Below are 26837 nucleotides of genomic sequence, written 5' to 3' on the forward strand. Positions count from 1 at the left end.
AAATGTAACCAACTAGCACAGTGTGTCAGAAATAATAACACTGCTTTATTTGCATTATACTTCAAAAAATTATCCTGACAAATCAGTAATAGTGAATTCTACTTAGCAGAAAGGAAGTTGCTATTAAGAGTTAATTTTGTTAATACTTATTTTTGAATGATCACACACAGAGATGACTAAAAGATGAAAGATAAATGCCCTTAAATATACTTGCTGCAATCATCTCTTATTCAGATCACTCTATGATCAAGAAATTGTTCCTTTAAAACTGTTTCCGAAAAGGATCTTTGTACTGATACATGAAAAGTGAAAGATTATTTGTCCAAACTTACAATAAAATGGTAGAAGGAGATGAAAATTTAATGTTTATGAAGATCAAAACAGGCTTTTTCAAGACTAAGCTGGCATATAAAGCAAAATACACATAAAGTGACAAAAGATTTAACCTTTATCTTACAAATTATTAACATAACAATACAGAAAGTTTAAAACAGAAAGTGGGGGATATGTAACATTATCAATCTCACACCCTACCAAAACCATAGTTAGTTTTTGCACTAGCAAAGGCAAAGGGGAAGAAGAACCCTGAAATAAAGGTGGTACCAGAACCAAAGGGTCCTACCAATCATATTGTGACCCGATCCATTACTTAAAAAATCTATATGAACATTATGCAGATGAAAAGCTGTAATGTGAAGAATGAGATGATGAACAAGTTTAATAAGATCATGGAAGCTGAGAGCAGGATGATGCACCAGCTGTGACAAGAGCCTAAAGTAGTAGCTGAAAACTGATGACTTTGCAAAGCATCTAGCCTTGCAAAGGAGAAAGCAAGACACAGTAATTTAAAACAATAAATCATAAGCCTGGCAAAGAGACAGAATCCCATAGAGACTAAGAGATTTCAATCCAGAAAATGAAAAGATAAGACAGACTGGAAGAAAATATTTACAAAAGACACATACACCTGATTCGATTCAATTCAGTCACTCAGTCAAGTCCTACTCTTTGCAACCCCGTGAACCGAAGCACATCAGGCCTCCCTGTCCATCACCAACTTCCGGAGTCCAGCCAAACCCATGTTCATTGAGTCGGTGATGCCATCCAACCATCTCATCCTCTGTCATCCCCTTCTCCTCCTGCCTTCAATCTTTCCCAGCATCAGGGTCTTTTCAAATGAGTCAGCTCTTCGCATGAGGTGGCCAAAGTATTGGAGTTTCAGCTTTAGCATCATTCCTTTCAAAGAACACCCAGGACTGATCTCCTTTAGAATGGACTGGTTGGATCTCCTTGCAGTCCAAGGGACTCTCAAGAGTCTTCTCCAACACCACAGTTCAAAAGCATCAATTCTTCGGCACTCAGCTTTCTTTATAGTCCAACTCTCACAGCCATACACGACCACTGGAAAAAACCATAGCCTTGACTAGACAGATCTTTGTTGGCAAAGTAATGTCTCTGCTTTTTAATATGCTATCTAGGTTGGTCAATAGATGGGGAAACAGTGGAAACAGTGTCAGACTTTATTTTTCTGGGCTCCAAAATCACTGCAGATGGTGACTGCAGCCATGAAATTAAAAGACACTTACTCCTTGGAAGGAAAATTATGACCAACCTAGACAGCATATTCAAAAGCAGAGACATTACTTTGCCAACAAAGGTCCGTCTAGTCAAGGCTATAGTTTTTCCAGTGGTCATGTATGGATGTGAGAGTTGGACTGTGAAGAAGGCTGAGTGCCGAAGAACTGATTCTTTTGAACTGTGGTGTTGGAGAAGACTCCTGAGAGTCCCTTCGCCTGCAAGGAGATCCAACCAGTTCCATTCTGAAGGAGATCAGCCCTGGGATTTCTTTGGAAGAAATGATGCTAAAGCTGAAACTCCAGTACTTTGGCCACCTCATACGAAGAGTTGACTCACTGGAAAGCTGGGAGGGACTGGGGGCAGGAGGAGAAGGGGACGTCAAAGGATGAGATGGTTGGACGGCATCACTGACTTGATGCACATGAGTCTGAGTGAACTCCGGGAGTTGGTGATGGACAGGGAGGCCTGGCGTGCTGTGATTCATGGGGCTGCTAAGAGTTGGACATGACTGAGCAACTGAACTGAACTGAGGTTGGTCATAACTTTCCTTCCAAGGAGTAAGCATCTTTTAATTTCAATACACTTGATAAAGGACTGTTAATCAAAATACACAAATAATTTCTAAAACTCAGTAATAAGAAAATAAACAATCCAACTTTTAAAACTGGCTAGACCTGGACACCTCACCAAAAAGATATTCAGATAGCAAATACGCATATAAAAAGATGTTCAACGTCTGAATTAAAATAATGGGATGCCACCACACATCTATTAGAATGGCCAAAATCCAAAACAAGGACAACGACAAATTTGGTGAGGATGCAGAGCAATAGGAACGAACACTCAATCACTGCTGGGAGGGATACAAAATGATACAGCCACTTGGGAAGACAGTGGCAGTTTCTTACAAAACTAGACATACTCTTACTATGTGATCCAGAAAATTATGCTTTCCAGAATAAACACCAAAGGAGTTGACAACGTATGTCGACATAATGTTTATAGGAGCTTTACTTTAACTGCCAAAACCTGGAAGCAAAGAAAATGCCCTTCAGTAGGTGAATAAATAAACCGCAGTACATCCAGACAATGGAATATCACTCAGCACTAGAAAGAAATGAGCTATCAAGCCCATGAAAAAAAAAGATGCAGAGGAACCTTAAGTACATACTACAACGTGAAAGAAGTCAATCTGAAAAGGCTACATACAATATGATTCCAACCACATGACATTATGGAAAAGGCAAAACTAAAGAGACTGTAAAAAAGATCAATGGTTGCCAGGGCTTAGGGTGAAAGGAAAAATGAATATGCAGAGTACAGAGGATTTTTAGGGCAGTGAAAATATTCTGTATGCTATTGTAATGGTATTTCATTATACAGTTGCCAAAACGCATAAACACCACCAAGAATAAACATCATGTAGATGATGGACTGTAGGTGATAATGATAAGTCAGTGTAAGTTCAATACTGTTCGCACCACTCTGGCAGGGATGCTTGTGGTGAGGGAGACTGTACATGTGTCAGTGGACATATAGGAAATCTCTATTACCTTTTGCTCAATTTTGCTGTGAATCAAAAACTGCTATAAAAAATAAGAGTCTATCTTAAAAAGCTTCTCTGGTAGCTCAGATGGTAAAGAATCCACCTGCAATGCAGGAGACCTGAGTCAGGAATATCCCCTTAAGAAGGAAATAGCAACCCTCTCCAGCATTCTTGTCTGGAGAACTCCATGCACAGAAGAGCCTGGCTGGCCACAGTTTGATGGGGCCACAGAGTTGAATACAACTGAGGGACTAACACACACACAAAAAGTCGGGGACACACACACAAAGTCGGGGGCCCACACAGAATCTAAGAGAAAGAGAATCTGGGTATTCTTGTTTTTAAAGAGCTACCCAGGTGATTCTGATATAACAGCCAGGATTAAGGGACCACTGACTTAAAGAGCCACACCAGCTATTTTTGTTCCTTCCCTTTGCACAAGTTCCTCAGTATGAATGTTTTTATATAGTTATAATACCTATATGTGGTTCTAAGTCCTGATTTTCTTAAGCCACTGTTAAAATTCAACATTAACCTTTACTTTAGGAGACAAGTTTCTTGCTTTATCATTTCCAAAGCACAATAATTCAAAGAAAAAGGGTATAGCAGAATGAAATGTAAGGAAAAAAATATTATCTGAGATTTAAACAGTTTTCAACCTAACACCAAAATCACGAGCTATAAAAGACAAAAATGATAAAATGGGCTCCATCAAAATTGAAATCTTTTGTTCTGCAAGTACTGTTAAAACAATAAAAAGACCAACTATTGACAGGGAAGAAGTATTAAATGACTTGTACCAAAAATAAAAACAAAAAACCCCAAAACTCTTATAAATCAATAAAGAAAGCAAACAGAATTTTTAAATGGGGAAAAGACTTGAACAGACACTCAACCAAGTTAAGATATAAAAAGGCAATCTGGCACATGAAAAGATGTTCACCAACATTAGGAAGGAAGGAAAGGCAAATTAAAAGCATGATGAGATACCACTACACACATCCATTACAATGGCTACAATATTGACATTACCAAGTGCTGGCAAAGATTCTGAATAGCTAACTTTCATACATCGCTAGTGGGAATACAAAATGGCACAATCCCACAAGCAGTCAGGCAGTTATCTTATGAAGTTAAATATACACTTACCACAAGACCCAGCAATCCCACTCCTGGGAATTTATCCTAGAGAAAGGAAAACATGTATCCACACAAAAACTTGCACAAAAATGTTCACAGCGACTCTATTCACAACCAGAAGAAACTATACAACCCAAATGTCTTGCAATAAATAAATAAGTAAAAGGATAAGCAAACTGATACACTGATAACAAGAGTATCACCCAGAAATAACAAGGAACAAACTATTGATACACACAACAGACTGGTTCAATTGCAAAATAATTATGTGAATGAAAGAAGTTAGTCTGTATGATTCCATTTATACAACATTGTTGACAAAACAAAACTACACAGACAGATCAGTGGTTGCCAAGTATTAACGGTGGAAGAAGGACGTGACAACAAAGGAAAAACAAATTTTCTGGGGCTGAAGGATATTCCATACTGACTGTGATAGCAATTACATAAACCTATACATGGGAAATAGATGGAGAAACAGTGGAAACAGTGTCAGACTTTATTTTCCTGGGCTCCAAAATCACGACAGATGGTGACTGCAGCCATGAAATTAAAAGACGTTTACTCCTTGGCAGGAAAGTTATAACCAACCTACAAAGCATATTGAAAAGCAGAGACATTACTTTGCCAACAAAGGTTCGTCTAGTCAAGGCTATGGTTTTTCCTGTGGTCATGTATGGATGTGAGAGTTGGACTGTGAAGAAGGCTGAGCGCCAAAGAATTGATGCTTTTGAACTGTGGTGTTGGAGAAGACTCTTGAGAGTCCCTTGGACTGCAAGGAGATCCAACCAGTCCATTCTGAAGATCAGCCCTGGGATTTCTTTGGAAGGAATGATGCTAAAGCTGAAACTCCAGTACTTTGACCACCTCATGCGAAGAGTTGACTCATTGGAAAAGACTCTGATGCTGGGAGGGATTGGGGGCAAGAGGAGAAGGGAACGACAGAGGATGAGATGGCTGGATGGCATCACTGACTGGATGGACGTGAGTGTGGGTGAACTCCGGGAGTTGGTGATGGACAGGGAGGCCTGGCGTGCTGCAATTCATGGGGTCGCAAAGAGTCGGACACGACTGAGCGACTTTTCTGATCTGATCTGATACATGGGTTAAAATTCACAGAATCGTACATAAAAATTAAAAGGCTAATTTTATTGTATATTGATTTTTTTAAATTGCAACGTTTATGTTCTCAAATTGGGTCTTGTTTCCTTATTGTATAAGCTATGATGCCACAATTATTATTCATAAAAGCAACCTGAATGCCAAACAATGAAGAATCATTATTTTGAGTACACCAACCTTTACAGAGGCCTCTGCAATAATTCAAATGGACATACTACATCCTCCATTTCTGTGAACACAGCTTTCCCTGTCCTTTTTATTACACCCTCAGCAAAGATTAAAGTGGATTAGTAAATCAAAACAAAACCTTTATTTTTCAATGCCATAATAACGTAAGTTCACTGTGTTCAATGATAAACTGACATCCAAGTTGTAAGAAATACATTCTCACATCAATCAAATTACTGGCGAAGGGAAGAAGGTGGAAAGGGTAATGACAGGAGAGGGCAGCAGGTAGGAGCATGAGTGGGAGCTCAAAGGACAAGGAGGCTGCCCTTGGGCCAGCAGCTCATGGCTAGAGAGTTGAAGGATTATTAATAATCTATACATTAACTCCCCACCCTCTAACACACACACACATATTTATTCTTAATCATTAATTAAAACTTTTTCATGCTCTAAAGTTTAAATGCCTGGGGCAAATCCCAGCAAGCCCATCCTAATATCTAGGTAACACCAAGAAATTTTATCAACTAAAAGTAATAACTAAGATTTTAATTCTCAACTTTACTGAAACGAGAACTAAGCCATATAATTAATGATGATATGGAATACAGAGAAGGACTTTCTTCTTTAAAAAATCTTCAAACTCAGGACAAAACTTAATTCCAATATAGATAAACCTATGAAAAATATGGACATTTGTATTTGACATTATTTTCCACTGAAACATACACCATGTATTAAAACATCAAAAGGTACATGACTAATATGGTTCATGTGCTTATAAAAAAAAAAAAAAAAAAGAAAACATTTAAGGATACCACAGAGAGACTATCATGTGACTTCTTAGAAATCTGTAGCATTTCAGTGTTCACTCAGGAACTAAAGAATCAAATTTGTATTTGCAGACAGTTACCCAGGGCAGTTACAAGGACTTTGATCAAGTTACTTAACCTATACATTCTGTAGTTCCTCTTCCTGTAATATGACAGGTTGATCAGATCAATGGCACTCATGCAATGCCTTAGAACCATTCCAGGGTGGGCTGTTTCCCCTAATTAATATCATTTATACCAGTGACTATGCCGAAGCCTTTGACTGTGTGGATCACAATAAACTGTGGACAATTCTGAAAGAGATGGGAATACCAGACCACCTGACCTGCCTCTTGAGAAACCTATATGCAGGTCAGGAAGCAACAGTTAGAACTGGACATGGAACAACAGACTGGTTCCAAATAGGAAAAGGAGTACGTCAAGGCTGTATATTGTCACCCTGCTTATTTAACTTCTATGTAGAGTACATCATGAGGAACACTGAGCTGGAAGAAGCACAAGCTGGAATCAAGATTGCCGGGAGAAACATCAATCACCTCAGATATGCAGATGACACCACCCTTATGGCAGAAAGTGAAAAGGCAGAAACTAGAAGGCCTCTTGATGAAAGTGAAAGAGGAGAGTGGAAAAGTTGGCTTAAAGCTCAACATTCAGAAAATGAAGATCATGGCATCTGGTCCCATCACTTCATGGGAAATAGATGGGGAAACAGTGTCAGACTTTATTTTTGGGGGCTCCAAAATCACTGCAGATGGTGACTGCAACCATGAAATTAAAAGACGCTTACTCCTTGGAAGGAAAGTTATGACCAACTTAGATAGCATATTCAAAAGCAGAGACATTACTTTGCCAACAAAGGTCCGTCTAGTCAAGGCTATGGTTTTTCCAGTGGTCATGTATGGATGTGAGAGTTGGACTGTGAAGAAAGGTGAGCGCCGAAGAATTGATGCTTTTGAACTGTGGTGATGGAGAAGACTCTTGAGAGTCCCTTGGACTGCATCCTAAAGGAGATCAGCCCTGGGTGTTCTTTGGAAGGAATGATACTAAAGCTAAAACTCCAGTACTTTGGCTACCTCATGCAAAGAGATGACTCATTGGAAAGGACTCTGATGCTGGGAGGGACTGGGGGCAGGAGGAGAAGGGGACAACAGAGGATGAGATGGCTGGATGGCATCACTGACTCGATGGATGTGAGTCTGAGTGAACTCCGGGAGTTGGTGATAGACAGAGAGGCCCCACGTGCTGCAATTCATGGGGTTGCAAAGAGTCGGACATGACTGAGCGACTGAACTGAACTGAAATGAACTGATACCAGTTTTGTGTGATTTTAAAAGTAGGGTTTTCCACTGTTTTAAAAATATAGGCATACCTTGAAGATACCATGGTTCTGATTCCAAACCACTGCAATAAACTAAGCATTGCCAACAAAACAAGTCACACAGACAGTTTTTGTTAAAGCAAGTCTCATGAATTTTTTGGTTTCCTATTGCATATAAAACTTATGTTTACATTATACAGTAGGCTATTAAGTGGGCAATAGCATTATGTCTATAATAAACAATGCATATCTTAATTTAAAAATACTTTGTTGCAAATAAATGCTAACATTATCTGAGTCTTCAAGGTGTTATAATCTTGTTGCTGGTGAAGATCTTGCCAAGGTGTTGATGGCTGCTGACTGATCAGGGGTGACTGGTGAATGCTGGGATGGCTGTGGCAATTTCTTCAAATAAGATGACAATGAAGTGTGTCACGTGAATAAACTCTTCCTGTCAGGAATGATTTCTCTGTAGCATGCAACGCTGTTTCACAGCATTTTACCAACAGTAAGAAGTGGAGTCAGTCCTTTCAAACCTGCTTCATTAACTAAGTTTATGTAACAAATCCTTTGTTGTCATGTCAACAGCCTTCACAGTATCTGTACCAGAAGTACATTTCATCTTAAGAAACCATTTTCTTTGTCCACCCATAGGCGTCCCTGGTAGCTCAGCCAGTAAAGAATCTGCCTGTGATGCTGGCGATGCAGGAGACGTGGGTTCAATCCCTGGGTCGGGAAGATTCCCCTGGAGAAGGAATGACAACCCACTCCAGTATTCTTGCCTGGAGAACGCCATGGACAAAGAAGCTTGGCAGGTTACAGTCCTTGGGGTCACAAAGAGTTGCACACAACTGAACCACTAACACACTTTAAGGTTCCAATTGTAATTCTAGTTTTTCTGCTACTTGCACCACATCTGAAGTTACTTGTGAGCCCTTCAAAGTAATCCAAGGAATTAACCTCTTCCAAACTTGTGTCAATATTGGTATTTTGACCTCTTCCCACCCATCAGGAATGTTCATCAGAAACACGCTGAAGAGGGTTGCCATAAACCTTCAATTTGTAAAAAATGCTGTCATCTGCTAAGTGCAGTAAAGCAAAAGCACAATAAAACAAGGTGTGCCTGAGACTGACAGAGCCACTGGATACGCGCTAAGTACCTTTTTCTTGACTCTAAATTTCAAAGCACACTGCTTGTTTCACTTGATGAAACCAAGTATTTACAAAAATATGAAACATTTACCATGATCAAAAATAGCATTTAAGTTCTCACAACATTTGAATTTTTCAGAGCCCTGCGTATATAATCTGGGAACTTATCGTTTTACAGATTTTACCAGTTATATAAATCCTGTTTTTCCTAAAAATGGACTACCCTGGTGGCTCAGTAGGTGAAGAATTCGCCTGCAACGCAGGAGTCACAGGATACACAGGTTCGATCCCTGGGTCGGGAACATTCCCTGGAGAAGGAAATGGAAACCCACTCCAGTATTCTTGCCTGGAGAATTCTATAGACAGAGGAGCCTGGTGGGCTACAGTCCAAACGGTCACAGTCAGACACAACTAAGCAAGCAGGCAGGGATTTCCTAAAAACGTCATTAAAAAATAATTCCTGAAGATCTCAAAATATGAAGTGATGTGATATAAACCTATCAATAAACATGGCTTAATATATAAGTGAATCTCAACAGAAGCCAAGCCATAAAGTGTAGAAGATATCTCTCCTAATCTGATGCATCCTTTGAAAAAATGCTCCACAGCTTTTCCCCTTATGCAAAGATTCTTGATCTAAAAGATTACATGGTAAATAAAGGCAACACAGGAATACAGATGCTTTTTAAAAAGCCCATCTGCCTGATTCAAATCATAGAGCTGACATCAGGTAGATGTGTGACCCTGAGACTTCATTTGTGTGAAAATGATAGTGTGTGTTAGTCACTCAGTCATGCTCGACTCTTTGCGACCCCATGGACTGTAGCCAGCCAGGCTCCTCTGTCCGTGGGATTCTCCAGGCCAGACTACTCGAATGGGTACCTGTTCCCTTCTGCAAGAGATCCTTCCAACCCAAGAATCAAACCCAGGTCTCCCACACTGCAGGCGGATTCTTTACCAAGCCACCAGGGAAGCCCAAGAACACTGCAGTGTATAGCCCATCCCTTCTCCAGTGGATCTTCCCAACCCAGGAATCAAACTGAGGTTTCCTGCATTGCAGGTTGATCCTTTACCAACTGAACTACCAGCGAAGCCTTCATTTGTGTATCAGTTTTTATAAAACAGCACTTATTTCAAGGAGTTATTGTGTGGATAAAATGAGTCAACATGCACAAAATACTTAGAACAGTGCCTAGCCCACATTAAATGCTACATAAGCATTTGCTTCCATTACAATATTACTTGTGTTACATTATTTATAAAATTATTGGAATCTTGCTGAGAGTGTCGTCTGCACAGGGTAGAATCATGGTCAATATCCTCATTACCACATTCATCATCTGTAAGCTTGACCCACTGAATCATAATCTGCATTTTAACAACATGCTCAGAAAATTTTCTGAAACACAAACACACATACATATACATTCACATATTTTATACACTGTTGATTCTCAACTCTCCATTTCCACTTGATTACTGCTTTCTTTCTCTTCTTTTAAAGAACAAAATCTCTCCATAACTAGAAGGAATTACTTTACTTCATATTTTGAGGAGTTCATAATGCAGCCAACCTCCATTAAATCTGATGAATAGATATAGCTAATTAAAAATACATATAACAAGCTTAAGACTTGTATTTCAAAGCAAACTTCTACTAATGGTTGCTTTGTTTAGTCGACCAATCGTGTCCAACTCTTTGCAACCCCATAGTCTGCAGTATGCCAGGCCTCCCTATCCCTCACCATCTCCCAGAGTTTGCCCAAGTTCATGTCCATTGCGTCGGTGATGCCTTCCAGCCATCTCATCCTCTGATGCCCTCTTCTCCATCTGCCCTCAATCTTTTCCAGCATCAGGGACTTTTCCAATGAGCCGGCTGCTTGCATCAGATGACCAAAATAGTGGAGCTTCAGTTTTAGTGTCAGTTCTTTCAACAAGTATTCAGGGTTGATTTTCCTTAAAACTGACTGGTTTGATCTTGCTGTCCAAGGCACTTTTCAGGAGTCTTCTCCAGCACCACAGTTCAAAGGCATCAATTCTTTGGCGTTCTGTCCTCTTTACAGTGCAGCTCTCACAACCACATGTGACCACAGGGAAGACCATAGCCTTGACTATATAGACCTCTGGCAGCAGAGTAATGTCTGTGTTTTTCAATACACTGTCTAGTAGGTTTGTCCTACTAAAGATTAGGAGAATTAATTTTTACTTTTGTAGATACTTTAAGAATTCACTAATGACAAGAGATTCCTGAATGGAATAAAATCCACTGCCCTTTTGATATCTTCTAGATTCACAGTACTGTTCTCATTATCTTCACTTATTTTTAGGATAAAAGTTGGCCACCTTTATCAGAGGATTTAAACCAGTATCATCAAAACTAAAGACAGCCATTTCAGGGAAACGTTTTTTTGACCACTGTCAAAAGATTCTTCTGTAAGTTTACTAATGTATACATAGTTATTAACTAAGTTTAAGAATTTCACAAAGTGTCCAAAATGAAGGTCTTAATTTAAATGGATACATAAAATTTTTTCCCCCGAGCTGACAATTCTAATATTTAAAGATTAGTTTCAACAAGCAAGCAGGATGTTAGGCACCATGGGGAATATAAAATGCACTCACTTAACAATCTCTACAAAGGAGGGTAGAAGGGAGGAGCTTAATATTAGCATTCATATGACCTCAATACAAAGTAGAATTCAATGAACAGTACTAAAGAAGTCAAAGCAGGGGCACATGATGCCTATTAGGACAACAGGTTTTCATAGTTTCATAAAGAAAATCTGCTACATGTTAAAGAAGATTTTAAAAAAACACCTAAATCTGGGATTAAAAAAAAAAAATACATTCTTACTTCAAAAACATTCTTCTTAAAAACTTTAAAATAACACAACTTGGAAAACCAGGATTTAAGGATGAAGTCATGCCCTGAAAAATGGTAGCTTTTTACCTAATGGATGGAAAGGAAAACAAAGAACAAAGCAGTATACCACAGGACAATATGATTATCATTTGTCAAGTACTTCATTCCCAATGTTTAAGAAATACATTAAATACATTACATTAAATACATTAAAAGCACCAGTACATTATAGCATTAATGCCATAGTTCAACTCTGAACAACAGGGACACTGACAAAACAAATAGTAAAACATATACAAAGTATGGCAATAAAGCAACTACCCTCTCCTAGGTATCATGAAGAGAAAAAACACAGTTCTGCAAGATCACACAATCTAGAGTTCCCACCAAACTGAGAGACTCCTGACTCAAGAAATCAAAGGTATTCAGCCCCAAAACTAAACTGCACTTTAAAATGGTGAAACACTGCTTTATAGTAGTTAAGATTCAGTAACGAACTTGGGTAAGCAGAAGTATTACTTCATATACAGAAGACAAAACAGATGTCAGCGGTTCATACGGTTCATAGATATAAACCATAATGGCTTCCATTTGACTACTAGTGTTCTTAGAGATTCATTTCAATAGACAATTATTGATGCCAAGTATATGGAGAGCAGAAGACACAAAGATGAATGAAACAGGCCCTAGCTTAATAAATATTAAAAGAACATCACTAGAAAATACAATCAAGATTATGAGCACTGAGCTCACAGAATTTATAGTCTACTCCACAATTTAAGTAGGAATAGCTGGTGTTTAACATGGGTGAACTTAACTAAATAACACTCTAAACTTCGCTCTTCCCCAGCATTTCTCTTTCAATCCTTTTAAAGTAGAAACTACTCAATTTCCTACCCGCCTCATATTCTGACTGCTGTCTTTCTGATTCTCCATTAATCCCTACTCCTCACCCTATCCCTATCCTTAATAATCTCTATCATCCTATTTATATTCAAGTCATTCTTTCCACTCCTATTCCTTAAGGGTTTGTACACCTAGCTGAGAGCCTTCCTCTTCTTTCTGACTGTCAGTGTCACCCTAAGTGACTCTAACATTCAGTGGGTTCTTAAGTTTCTTCCAACAACTTTAAATTTAGAAAAAAGGACAAGATGGCACGAGAATGAAAGGTAAGTAGCAATGAAGGACTGAAAATGGAACTTCTATTTAAACATTTTACTCCATCTTTTCCACTTCAGGCTTTTTGAAGATTAAAACCCAATAGCTCCTAGCACCCACAGAATAAAAGCCAAATCCCCTACAAAGTTAGGCCAGCTAACTTTATCATTCTCATTTCCTACAAATCCAAGTGAAGTCCTTTATGTTCCCTTTAAACTTATACTGGTCCACCATACTATGCTCCTACCTACCTACCTTTTTATTTATTCATGCCATTTCCCTTACTGAGATTATCTTTTGCCTATGTTTAACATGATGAATCTTCTATAATACTTTAGGCTCATCAAACATGACCTCCTCTTTCTACTTTGCCCTGAATTCTTCAGGCAAAATAATTCCCCTTCAAATCTGATTACCTCACTAAAACTGGGAGGTGAGGTTTCCTGCTGATAGGCACTGTGTCTTAATTCTTTTCTGGTGGGTAAGCCACAGGAGAGACTCAGTATCTATGGGACCTCTGAACTTTGCTAATGAAAATCTTATTCCCTAGTGTTTCTATCAATGTCCTTTTTAATTCACAGCAATCACTATATTTACGATATATTTTGTGCATACAATGCTATTTAAAAGGTGCTTCTACATCCATTTATATTTCCCTAGAAAGGAAAAGCACCAAAAGAACTTTATTATAAAAGCTAAGTCTACTTAAGTAAGTGGCCTACAAAACAGTCTAGAGCTTACCATAAAATTACCAACTTCATTCTCTCAATTAGTACCACTATATAAACATTTAAATTTACCTATGAATAAACATAGTATTTAAAACTCCAGTTCTTCCCATTCTCTCTCTAAAGATGAGGAGAAACATTAATAAACTGAGCAAGTAGTTTACATAGAAACATCATTTTCAGCAAAATAAAAGCAGTAGCATATGTTATTCTACAAAGAGAATTTACACACACACACACACACAAAATCAACAGGAAGTCACTTAAAAATTGAAATTATTCTCCTTCGAAGCATCATTTTTCCTACCTGAAAAACAGAGTGCTTAGAACTCATCAGGATTACAAGGCACAGATTCAAGTATATAAGTCTGTAACCTAAGTTTCAGAAAGATGGAGACCTTTGATTTAACACAAATGCATAGCCCAGTGCCTGGCATTAACAGGTCCTCAATAGGCAGTTTTCTGAATGAATGAAAAGTGAAGAGGATGAAGCTCCTCTTACTCTGCCTTCCTCACACTGATTCCATCAAAGTAAGACATTATTTGAAGAACAAGATAGGACTTTGAAAACCACTGGAATAAATATTTCTTTTAGCAATAATAAACTTTCTAGTAGAGTTGAAAAGTCAACATCTTTTCTGTTCAGCTATTTTCCTAAAAGAACTAACTTTTACAGTACAGAAATTAGTTTTTATAAACTCACTTATGAGGCTATCTTACTATTATTACTAAAAAGTAGAAATTTGGGGAAAAAGGAGGAAATTAACCTTAAGGCAAATCTAAGAAACTTGTTATTCATAACAAGATTAGGATAATAAAGTTTTTTCTATATTAAAACCAAAGAGTTTCTCCTGACCTTAAGAAACAATTAAAAATGGAAAAACTTTTATTCTAAACATGTATTATGGCACATGAAAGGACAACAGTAAACTCAAAAACTATCATTTTCCTAAGGAACCAAAATTATCAAGGTACATAATCATTATATAAATTTAATGCTCATTCAGGCTAACTAATTCCAATCATTTTATACATTAATAATCTTAAGTTCAGAAAAATTTAGTAATTTGATTCAATATTTAGTGGTAGAATCAGGTCTAATGCCTCATTCTCCCTACTTTCTATCCAGTACTTTTTTTCACTGCATCTACTTCTAAATTATTTATTATTAAACTATTATTATTTATTATTACGGAGTTCTTAGCAGTGTATAGAAGAAAAGCTAAGTCCTCTGTAGAGACTTTCTATGAACTTTGATACCACAGAACCCTAAACCATTCTCTTACCTTCCAGGCAGAAGGTGCAATGTAGAAACAGGCACTATTGATTTACATGCAAACTCTCTCTCTGCACATTATATCAGTAACATCCCTAAGTCCTATTTGGGAGAACAAATGGACTTCCTATATCAGAGGACAAACATTTTACACTACTGTATGATGGCTGTGTCAGTTAAGACTTCGGTAATAGTGTCCCCTGTAGACAGTACTGTATTTCTATGATTTTTTTCAAGTGTCTTATAAAATCAAACTAAAAATGAAATAAGATCAACAGGAAACAGAAAAATGAAAGCACAGATATCACCAGAGGTTCAAAAACTTAATTCAACTGAAACAAAGAAATCATCAGATATGCCGATACTGGCACATTTCCTAGTCAGAAATTAACTAGCTTAACGTGGTCAAATGAGTATTTGTGAAAGAAAAAAAAAATTAAAGAACATCTTCAGATGCTGCTGCTATTTCATTAATACTTATAGGAGAAATAAAAGTTCAGCAGATTCACTTTTTAATTCTTTAGCATAATCAACTTGAATACATGTTCTCTGGAATATAATGTAGAGAACTGGCTATATTTTGAAATAACAGTTAATCTTAGATATGGGACCACTTTAAGAGACTATATGAAGCTCTTAACAATTACCACAGAGTTATTGTTCACATGACTCCAATTTCCACCTAACCATGTTTCAGAGTCCAAAAATCTGTCACATTAACACTGACCTCTCACTCTGACCTTCCCTCCTCTCCTCACTTTTTGAATCAAAGCACATAAATATAGAGGTTTTTTCCCTGCATCTGTGCCCAAGCTGCAAAGCACTTCTTAAAAAAAAGGAAAAAAAAAAAAAGGAAGAAAGATAAATCATACATTCAGGCCAACTCCCACAGAGATATCTTTTCCCTCACTTGCCAATTCCTTAGTATATTCCCCACAGGAGCTACTCCAAGCCTCTTCATCTCATTTTCAGAAGATACACTGCTTAATTATTAGATTTGCAGTAGTTTTAGAACTAAAGCATCTCAAAGATACTCCTGCCAACTCCTTGATTTTAACCATAAATAAACCAAAAACTAAAATTTAAAGGACTACAGTTTTATAAACACTGAGGCAATATTCATGAAACTCCACATGCACCCTCAATTTCAGCATCTTCATCCATTCATTATGCCTCAGGAGCAGATTTATAGAAAAGTTAGGGATTCAGCCTGAAGCCACACTGCTTGAATACTGTTTTCAGCTAGGATACTTACTAACTTTGTGAAAGTGAAATGTTAGTCGCTCAGTTGTGTCCAACTCTTAGTAAACCCATGGGCTGTAGCCTGCCAGGCTCCTCTTTCCATGGAATTCTCCAGGCAAGAATACTGGAGTGGGTTGCCAATCCCTTCTCCAGAGGATCTTCCTGATCCAGGGATCGAACATGGGTCTCCTCTATCGCAGGCGGATTCTTTAGAATCTGAGCTACCGGGAAGTCCCTAACTTCGTGTATCTGGACAAATAACCAACACTGTGTGCCTGGGTTTCTTCATTTTTAAACAGAGGTAATAATAGTAGTATCTGGCTCCTTGTGTTGTGACCATTAACTAAGTGAACACATCCAAAAGCACTAAAAGTGGACCTAGCACATAGTAAATGCTAAATAAGACTTAGCTGGGATCATTATCATCATGCCCTGTGAGAATCTGCTCCCCTTCTACCTTTACTTCTCCACTGTTCCATTTCACATTCCCTTCATATCCAAACTTCAGCTGCTCCAAACTTCTCTTCTACAGCTTTAAACAAACCTCTTCCACTCTACTTTTGTTTTTTTGATGCCAAGATTCTTAAATTAGTCTTCATTTCTCACACCTGTTTACCATAGTTTGCTTTTGAAGATTCATCCCTCAGCTCTGGGGTTTTCGTTTTTGAACTCCCAACACATACTCCTCAGTGCAAGCTACCAAATGTCAGATCTCACTCTCCAGTTCTGAGTTCCTGCCAAGCTCCAAACCCACCATATCTCTACTTGGACACCTTATTATAATCTCTCACACAAATTTCCTCACATGTAAAATGGTTTCTAAGTTGACTTCTAACTATAAAAGTTTCCAATATTAACCTAAAGCAAAATTTTTCATCTCCTCTACCCATTCTAAATCCGTTTTCCACCGAAGTTCACAATAATTCTTTTGGTAGCACCGTAATTCTCTCCCAGTAACTAAATTTTATCTTATTTCAGAATTGTTGACATCACATTTTTAGACTATCATCTTAATTAGCTTTTTCCAGGTCTTCCTCTGTTTCTAGCACACACATTCCCTCAATTCTACTTTATATCACTCTCATCTTAATCTTAAAATATTCTGTCATATTATCATCCACTTAAAAACCTCCAATAAACCTTCATTGTAAAGTTCAAATTCCTTAGCTTGGCATTCAAGTTTTTCTCCAATCTATTCCCAAATCAACTCTGCAACACTACACTCCACTAATCCCCATGAATTGTTACACACCTCAATCCAACTCTACTTACCACCAAGTTTATTTCTGTATAATCATGAGACATCTGACATCCTGGAAACACCTGCTGCATCGTTCACTTATATTCGAAATTTTTCATGGTTCAGTTCAATTTCATCCTTTCCTATGAAATGTTACAGCCCACGGTAGTATCTCCCTCATTTGAATAACTAAGCCATTTATTGCCTATACAACTCATTTGCCCTTTAATTATGTAATGCCACACACTGTTATCTAAATATGTATATCATCTCTCACATCAGAATAAAAACAAAAACAAACCTGGAAAGGGACAGCATCATATCTGTTTGCATCTACTACATTTTCTTAGAAAGTTGTACAGTTAGGCACTTAACAACAACAACAAAAAAAACTACTGAATGAATGAAGAACTTAATCCCCTTGCTTCATGAGACACTAGCTACCTGCTCATGTAATTCCATTTAAGAGAAAAGAATTACAGAAGAGTAGAAATATAAAGTGATTATTTTGTAACCATTGTAGAAATAATGATTCATGCAAGAATCATCAATGGATGCTAAAACCATCACATGAAAAGTTTCTTGGGGAACAGGATATTTACACAGTCTCAAAATATATCTGAACAAATTACTTATGAATTACAAAGGGAAAAAAGGTACCTTCACAGTGGAGAAATCTGGCGGACACCAAGTGATCAAAGTTAACATCACCAATAATGGGATAAACTGACATCATGTGCCTCCTGATGTGCTGCACTGAGGACACAACATCACTTATGTATAATTCCTGCCAAAAACGCACAACCTGAAACTAGTCATGAGGAAACAATCAGACAAACCAAAAACCGAGGGACAATCTACAAAACAACTGACCTATACTCTCAAAAATGTCAGTGTGCTCAAAGACAAAAGCAGGCTGAGAAATTGAGTGAGTGATCCTGGATGAAGATCCTGGATCAGGAAACATACTGCGATAAAGGACATCACTGCCACAAAGGACACCGGTGAATCTGAATGTGGATCATATTAGGTAATAGTTTTATGTTCATGTTAAGCTGCCTGGTTTTAAATATTGTTCTTTGGTTAAGTGAGAGAATTTCCTTGTTCTTAGGAGAAATATTCCAAAGCATTTGAGTGTAAACGAATCCAAAACTAATTCTCTGTCTGGCAATAATAATAATACCAATAATAGTAATAACAAATACCAATAGAAAATTGGCTAAAATGTGGCAAAATCTTGACAACTGGTAAATCTACAATATAAAGAAATTATTGTACTACTGATGCAACTTTTCCATTTTTTTTTCAGAACAAAATTTAAAAAACAAATACCCTAATACCACGCAAAAACTCTGAGACGTTTTTATTTATCTGTGGTATTTTACATCTTATCTGACAATCTTAAAGCAGGACATACTTATAGTGGAAGAGTCTGCTTTATAAAAAACATTTGTTCTAAAAAAAAAACAAATACATCTTTTTGGAACCAAAGAACCATTTTATAATGTTAACACTCCAACACTAATTTATCTTAAAAAATTCCTATTCGTTGTAATAAAACTCAGTTAAAATGAATAAGGCCAATTTCATTTGTAAAAAGTCTTAGACATCATTTTTTAAACAATGTAGTCATCTTACTTTCAAATATACAAAGACGACAAAACTAAAATGGGCAGATAAGCATTTTAAAGAAAATGATAATCTATAATTAACTTATTCATAAACAACCATATGTATATTAAATTTATTTCTGAAATTATACTTATCAAAGATCACAAATTCCACCTTCCCTTAATTATCAAAAATTCTAATTTAGCTGAATATAAGTTTTTAAGTGAGGTTTTACAACATTGCTACTATTATTTCTATAGGCTTCCTGGAACCTTTAAAAATAATTCTTCTAGGTTCAATACAGTTAGCAATAGTCCTTTAAAAGTTGGATACCTTATTTATGAGATGTTCGGTAACAACTTCTCTTAGTCCAGTGTAGAGCTTTTCTCCATGTTTATGCAAAACCATTGTATATGCATTTCTATAGAGCTCCTCAAAACTAAGACCACTGTTATTCTTACGCTGGATTTCTTGAATTGCATTTTTCAGAAGGTCCCAAATGCTGTTTACATATTTTTCATCCATGGTCATCTGTAATATCCAAAAGAGAGAAAGAGACAAAAAAAAAGAAAAAACCAATGGTTGAAAATCTTTCTGTATTTGTCCATATAGTAAATATTTTATTATATGATTATGATTTGTCCACATAGTAAATATTTTATTATGATTATGATTACATATCTCTATGACTTACAAGGATGCTAACAATCTATTTTAACAGAAATAATTAAATTTAAAATACATTTAAAATAGTTTTTAGAGCTGAAAGAAGCAATTTTAAAATATCATTTTAAGACCTCCCTCCTTCCTTATCTGCAGCACAACCCTCCACTTTAAATAAAATCGTAATTCCAGATGTTAATACTTGTTTTAGCCAAAAATATAGGACGTCTTTTCCCTAAGTTTATTTAGTAGATACAAGCTCATATGTTCCTTGATGAAAAAACATTGGGGACATGAACACTATTTTCCTCTCCTGAAGATCTGCAGAGCTCCTTAGCAAATTAAAGATGAGGAGATCTGCAATTAAAAAACAAAACAACAATAAATCCACACATTTTCTTTGTTTAACCTAGTATTCTCTCATTTTCCACCTTTCCCAGTTTAGATTCCATGGTCTGTCATTTCTGAGCCCTGTTGCATACACCCATAAATAACTCGTCTCTTTCCCCCACTTCAAAATACTTGCCATTCTACACCCCAACTGCCCACCTACCCTCACAGGCACTCACAAAGCTGAATGTAACTACAGACATACATATATACAACCGTATTCAATCCATCTCAATTTAAATTCATAACCACAAACCATATGTGGGCCCTTAATACAATCCCACGGTTCTACTTTTCTAGTCTAACTCTACTTTCCTAGATGATTTTATGCTGTCTCCTCCATCCTCAACCCTAGGATAATGACTTGCTTCCTGTTCCACTGAGAAAACAGAAACAACCTGAAGAGAGCGTCATATCCACTAACCTATATGACTGTACACCAACATAACCTGCTAGCTCTTGTGCTTGAAGTGCCAAGTTCTTATACTCAAATTACAGCACAGGTACCAGAAACAGACATCATCAAGGGACTTAGAAATGCAGAATTTCAGGCCCCATCCCAGACCAATGGAACTGTATCTGCAGTTTAACAAGCACCCCAGGTGATACCTGTACAGAACAAAGTTTAACAAGTATTACTCTAGGTCCATCCCAAGTCACCTATTCATGGACCTCCCTATAGCAATCTACCTTTCCAGCATCATCAAAATTTTCCTCTGTGCTAAGTAATTTCCATCTGCAATTTATATCCTCAGTTTCCCACCTTAAAAACAAATCCTCACAATCCCACATATTTCTCCAGCACCATCAGAAAACCTTTTTTCATTTACAACACAATCACAGAGCTAGGGAGAGGACTTCTATATCTATTATCCCCAGGTCACATTTTGCCCACTGTATCTTGAATCCATTCTAATAAGGCTTTCATATCTACCGTTTCACCAGCCCAGGTGGAGCTAGTGGTAAAGAACTCTCCTGCCAATGCAGTAGACGTAAGAGATGCAGGTTCGATCCCTGGGTCGGGAAGACTCCATGGAGAAGGAAACAGCAACACACTCCAGTATTCTTGCCTAGAGAATCCCTTGGGCAGAGGAGCCTGATGGGCCACAGTCCATAGGTTCGCAAAGAGCTGGACACAACTGAAGCGATTTAGCACACACGCACACTCCACCATTTCACAGAAACTACTCTACAGAAGGTCACCAGTGACCTTCCACACTGCTATTTCTAACAAAGTCTCACTTCTCATCTTACTTGACCACTCTGGTAGCAATTCAAAGGCCCAATTATTCAGATTGATACAGATTCCTCCCTTGCCTTTCAAGCACTACCATCTCTTGTTTTTCTTTCTATTCCACTCGCTCCTATTTTGCCAGCCTGCTTACTGATTCTTACACATCACCACAACCTCCAACTCTTGTCAGAACCTCTTATCTATCCAAACTCAGTTTTCAGGTGAAGTTAACTCATCTGGTCTCCTGGCTTTAAGTCAACCTCAAAATTTACATATCCTGTTGGGAGCCACCCTCTCCCACCAACCACTTAATACCAGGTTCCCACATCCAGCCCTCTAACTCAATACTGATACTTGAAAATCTACTAAGGGTCTCAATCACATCTAGAACAGAATGGCTAATCTTTCCCCCTAAGTTGGCATCCCTACAGTCTTCTCCAGCGAGAAGACATCCACTCCATCTTTCCTGGTGCTAAGGCCAAAAAGTTTGCAGTCAGTCCCCTTTAGTCTATCACCTCACTACTAATCCAAGAGGAATTTCTGTTGTCTCTATCTTCAGTCTTCAAGATGGCAGAGTAAAACGATGTGCACTCATCTTCTGCTGCAAGAACTCCAAAATTGCAACTTGCTGAAGAACAATCATCGACAGGATAATGTTGAATCCCACCAAGAAAAGATACCCCCCACATTCAAGGGCAAAGGAAAAGCTCCAACAAGACAGTTCAGTTCAGTCGCTCAGTCATGTCCGACTCTTTGCGACCCCATGAATTGCAGCACGCCAGGCCTCCCTGTCCATCACCAACTTCCAGAGTCCACTCAGACTCACGTCCATCAAGTCAGTGATGCCGTCCAACCATCTCATCCTCTGACGTCCCCTTCTCCTGCCCCCAGTCCCTCCCAGCATCAGAGTCTTTTCCAATGACTCAACTCTTCACATGAGGTGGCCAAAGTACTGGAGTTTCAGCTTTAGTATCATTCCTTCCAAAGAAATCCCAGGGCTGATCTCCTTCAGAATGGATTGGTTGGATCTCCTTGCAGTCCAAGGGACTCTCAAGAGTCTTCTCCAACACCACAGTTCAAAAGCATCAATTCTTTGGTGCTCAGCTTTCTTCACAGTCCAACTCTCACATCCATACATGACCACAGGAAAAACCATAGCCTTGACTAGACGGACCTTTGTTGGCAAAGTAATGTCTCTGCTTTTCAATATGCTATCTAGGTTGGTCATAACTTTCCTTCCAAGGAGTAGGCATCTTTTAATTTCATGGCTGCAGTAGGAGGGGCAAAATCAGATTCAGAATCAAACCCCATACCTGCCAGAGACGCTCAGAGGGCTCAAACAAAATCTCGTGTGCATCAGGACCCAGAGACCCCAGAGACCGAGCCAGACCTGCCTTTGAGTGTTTGAGTGTCTTCTGAGGAGATTTGGGTCAGCAATGGCCTGCCACAGGGACAGGGGCTCTGGCTGCAGCAGACCTGGGTCATGCAGAGTGTGATGTTAACCCCTCTCGGAGGAGGGCGCCATTAACCCCATCACAGAGCCGCCAAGCAGATGACCCACAAACTGCAGAACAATTGTACCAAAGAAATTCTAGCAATGTTAAGAAAGTTCTAGGACCCACAACAGACTCCCTAATCTGGGGATCTGGCTAAGGGACTGAGAACGCTCGGGGAATTTGACTTTGGAGGCCAGTGGGATTTGATTATAGAACTTCCAAAGGACCAGGGAAACAGACTCCTGGAAGGCACAAACAAAACTCTGTGCACGCCAGGAGAAAGGAGCAGTATCCCCACAAAAGACTAAGCCAGAATTGCCTATGAGAGTCCACGAGTCTCTGGTGGAACCGTGGGTCAACAGTGGACTGTTGCAGGGTCAGGGACACTGAATACAACAGTGCATACACAAGTCCTTTTGAAGGAGGTCACCAAGACTGTAATTGCCCCTACCATAGTTTGGCCTCAGGCTAAAAACAACAGAGAGGGAACACAGCCCAGCCCATCAACAGACAATTGGATTAAAGATTTACTGAGCATAGCCCCTCACCAATACCTTCTCCCACAGTCAGTCTCTCCCAACAGGAAGCTCCCACAAGCCTCTTATCCTTATCCATGAGGGAAGACAGAATGAAAGACAGACACCACAATCACAAAAAAATAACCAAACTGATCACATGGACCACAGACCTGTCTAACTCAACGAAACTATGAGCCATGCCATTTAAGACCACCCAAGAGAGATGGGTCATCTTGGAGAGTTCTGACAAAATGTGGTTCGCTCGCGAAGGGAATGGCAAACCACTCCAGTATTCTTGCCTTGAGAACCCCATGGACAGTACAAAAAGGCAAAAAGATGGAGCAATGAAAGATGAACTCCCCAGGTCAGTAGGTGCCCAATATGCTACTGGAGATCAGTGGAGAAATAACTCCAGAAAGAATGACAAGACAGAGCCAAAATGGAAACAATGCCCAGTTGTGGATGTAACTGGTGATGGAAGTAAAGTTCCATGCTGTAAAGAACAACATAGCATAGGAACCTGGAATGTTAGGTCCATGACTCAAGGTAAATTGGAAGTGGTCAAACAGGAGACAGAAAGAGTGAACATTGACATTTTAGGAATCAGTGACTAAAACGGACTGGAATGGGTGAATTAATTCGAATGACCATTTTATCTACTTCTGTGGGCAAGAATCCCTTAGAAGAAAAAGAGTAGCCCTCAGAGTCAACAAAAGAGTCCGAAATGCAGTACTTGGATGCAATCTCAAAAACGACACAATGATCTCTGTTCATTTCCAAGGCAAACCAACCATTCAATCTCACAGTAATCCAAGTCTATGCCCCGATCAGTAACACTGAAGAAGCTGAAGTTGAAAGGTTCTATGAAGACCTACAAGACCTTCTAGAACTAACATGAAAAGAAGATGCCCTTTTCATCACAGGGGACTGGAATGCAAAAGTAAGAAGTCAAGAGTCACATGGAGTTAACAGGCAAGTTTGGCCTCAGAGTACAAAATAAAGCAGGGCAAAGGCTAACAGAGTTTTACCAAGAGAATGCTGGTCATAGCAAACATCCTCTTCCAACAACACAAGAGATAACTTTACACATGGACATCACCAGATGGTCAATACAAAATCAGACTGATTATATTCTTTGTAGCCAAAGATGGAGAAGCTCTACACAGTCAGCAAAAACAAGACCGGGAGCTGACTGTGGCTCAGATCATGAACTCCTTATTACCAAATTCAGACTTAAAATTGAAGAAAGTAGGGAAAACCACAAGGCCATTCAGGTATGATCTAAATCAAATCCTTTATGACTATACAGTGGAAATGAGAAATGAATTCAAGGGATTAAATCTAATAAGAGTGGCTGAAGAACTATGGATGGAGATTCATGACACTGTATAGGAAGGCAACAGTGATCAAGACTACCCCCAAGAAAAAGAAAGGCAAAATGGTTGTCTGAGGAGGCCTTACAAATAGCCAAGAAAAGACGAGAACAAAAGGCAAGGAGAAAAGGAAAGATATACATACCCATCTGAACGCAGAGTTCCAAACAACGCAAGGAGAGATAAGAAAGCATTCCTCAGTGATCAATGTAAATGGAGGAAAACAACAGAATGGGAAAGACTAGAGATCTCTTCAAGAAAATTCAGATACCAAGAAAACATTTCATGTAAAGATAGGCACAATAAAGGACAGAAACAGTATGGACCTAAAAGAAGTAGAAGATATTAAGAAGAGGTGGTAAGAATACACAGAAGAACTATACAAAAGAGATATTCATGACCCAGATAACCACGAAGGTGTGATCACTCACCTAGAGCCAGACATCCTAGAGTGCCAAGTCAAGTGGGCCTTAGGAAGCATCACTACAAACAAAGCTAGTGGAGGTGATGGAATTCCAGTTGAGCTCTTTCAAATCCTAAAAGGTGATGCTGTGAAAATGCAGCACTCAATATGCCAGCAAATTTTGAAAATTCAGCAGTGTCCCTAGTGGCTCAGACACAGTAAAGCATTTACCTGCAATGTGAGAGACCTGGGTTCTATCCCTGGGTCGGGAAGATCCCCTGGAGAAGGAAATGGCAACCCATTCCAGTACTCTTCCCTAGAAAATTCCATGGATGGAGGAGTCTGGTGGTCTGCAGTCCATGGGGTCGCACAGATGGACACGACTAGATGACTTCACAGCAGTGGCCACAGGACTGGAAAAGGTCAGTTTTCATTCCAATCCCAAAGACAGGCAATGCCAAAGAATGTTCAAACTAGTGCACAATTGCATTCATCTCACATGCTAGCAAAGTAATACTCAAAATTCTCCAAGCGAGACTTCAACAGTACGTAAACCAAGAACTTCCAGATGTTCAGGCTGGATTTAGAAAAGGCAGAGGAACCAGAGATCAATTGCCAACATCCTTTGCATCATCGTAAAAGCAACAAAGTTCTAGAAAAACATCTACTTCTGCTTTAATAAATACACCAAAGCCTTTGACTGTGTGGATCACAATAAACTGTGGAAAATTCTGAAAGAGATGGGAATACCAGACCACCTGACCTGCCTCCTGAGAAACCTGTATGCAAGTCAAGAAGCAACAATAAGAACCAGACATGGAACAACTGACTGGTTCCAAATTGGAAAAGGAGTACGTCAAGGCTGTGTATTGTCCCCATTTCCTGTTTTTTCAACCTCTATGCAAAGTACATCATGTGAAATGCCAGCTGGGTGAAGCTCAAGCTGGAATCAAGATTGCCAGAGAAGTATCAATAACCTCATATATGCAAATGACACCACCCTTAATGGCAGAAAGTGAAGAGGAACTAAAGAGTTTCTCTTTAGCGAAAGAGAAAGAGCAGAGTGAAAAAACTGGCTTAAAACTCCATATGCAGAAAACTAAGACCATGGCATCTGGTCCCATCACTTCATGGCAAATAGATGGGGAAACAATGGAAACAGTGACAGACTATTTTCTTGGGCTCCATAATTACTGCAGATGGTGACTGCAGCCATGAAATTAAAAGACACTTGCTCCTTGGAATAAAAGCTGTGACAAACCTAGACAGCATATTAAAAAGCAGGGACATTACTTTGCCAACAAAGGTCCATCTAGTCAAAGCTATGGTTTCTCCAGTAGTCATGTATGGATGTGAGAGTTGGACTATAAAAAAAGCTGAGTGCCGAAGAATTGATACTTTTTGAACTGTGGTGTTGGAGAAAACTCTTTAACAGTCCCTTGAACTGCAAGATCAAACAGTCCATCCACAAAGGAAATCAGTCCTGAATAGTCATTGGAAGGAATGATGCTGACGCTCCAGTGCTTTGGCCACCTGATGGGGAAAAAATACCTCACTGGAAAAGACCCTGATGCGGGGAAAGACTGAAGGCAGGAGGAGAAGGGGATGACAGAGAACGAGATGGTTGGATGGCATTACCGACTTTATGGACACGAGTTTGACCAAGCTCTGAAAATTGACTACGGACAGGGAAGCCTGGCATGCTGCAGTCTATGGCATCACAAAGAGTCGGACACAACTGAGCAACTGAACTGATCTTCAGAATGCATCCAAAACTAAGTCCTCACT

General features: G+C 38.8%; 1 protein-coding gene across 3 annotated transcripts in view; it reads right to left on the reverse strand.

Moving 5' to 3' along the window:
• The window catches only part of CUL3 (cullin 3), a 112803-nt gene that overhangs the window by 54982 nt on the left and 30984 nt on the right, over positions 1 to 26837 (reverse strand). For 2 of the 3 annotated variants that reach the window (NM_001192806.2, XM_059875245.1), the window contains exon 2: positions 19306 to 19503. In NM_001192806.2, coding sequence (NP_001179735.1) covers positions 19306 to 19503 — 198 coding nt within the window. Of the gene's footprint in view, positions 1 to 18021; positions 18725 to 19305; positions 19504 to 26837 lie in introns of those variants that run through there. The other variant, XM_010802427.3, reaches the window with a different exon arrangement.

Source organism: Bos taurus, chromosome 2, assembly GCF_002263795.3.
Source record: "Bos taurus isolate L1 Dominette 01449 registration number 42190680 breed Hereford chromosome 2, ARS-UCD2.0, whole genome shotgun sequence".
NCBI classification, from domain to species: domain Eukaryota; kingdom Metazoa; phylum Chordata; class Mammalia; order Artiodactyla; family Bovidae; genus Bos; species Bos taurus.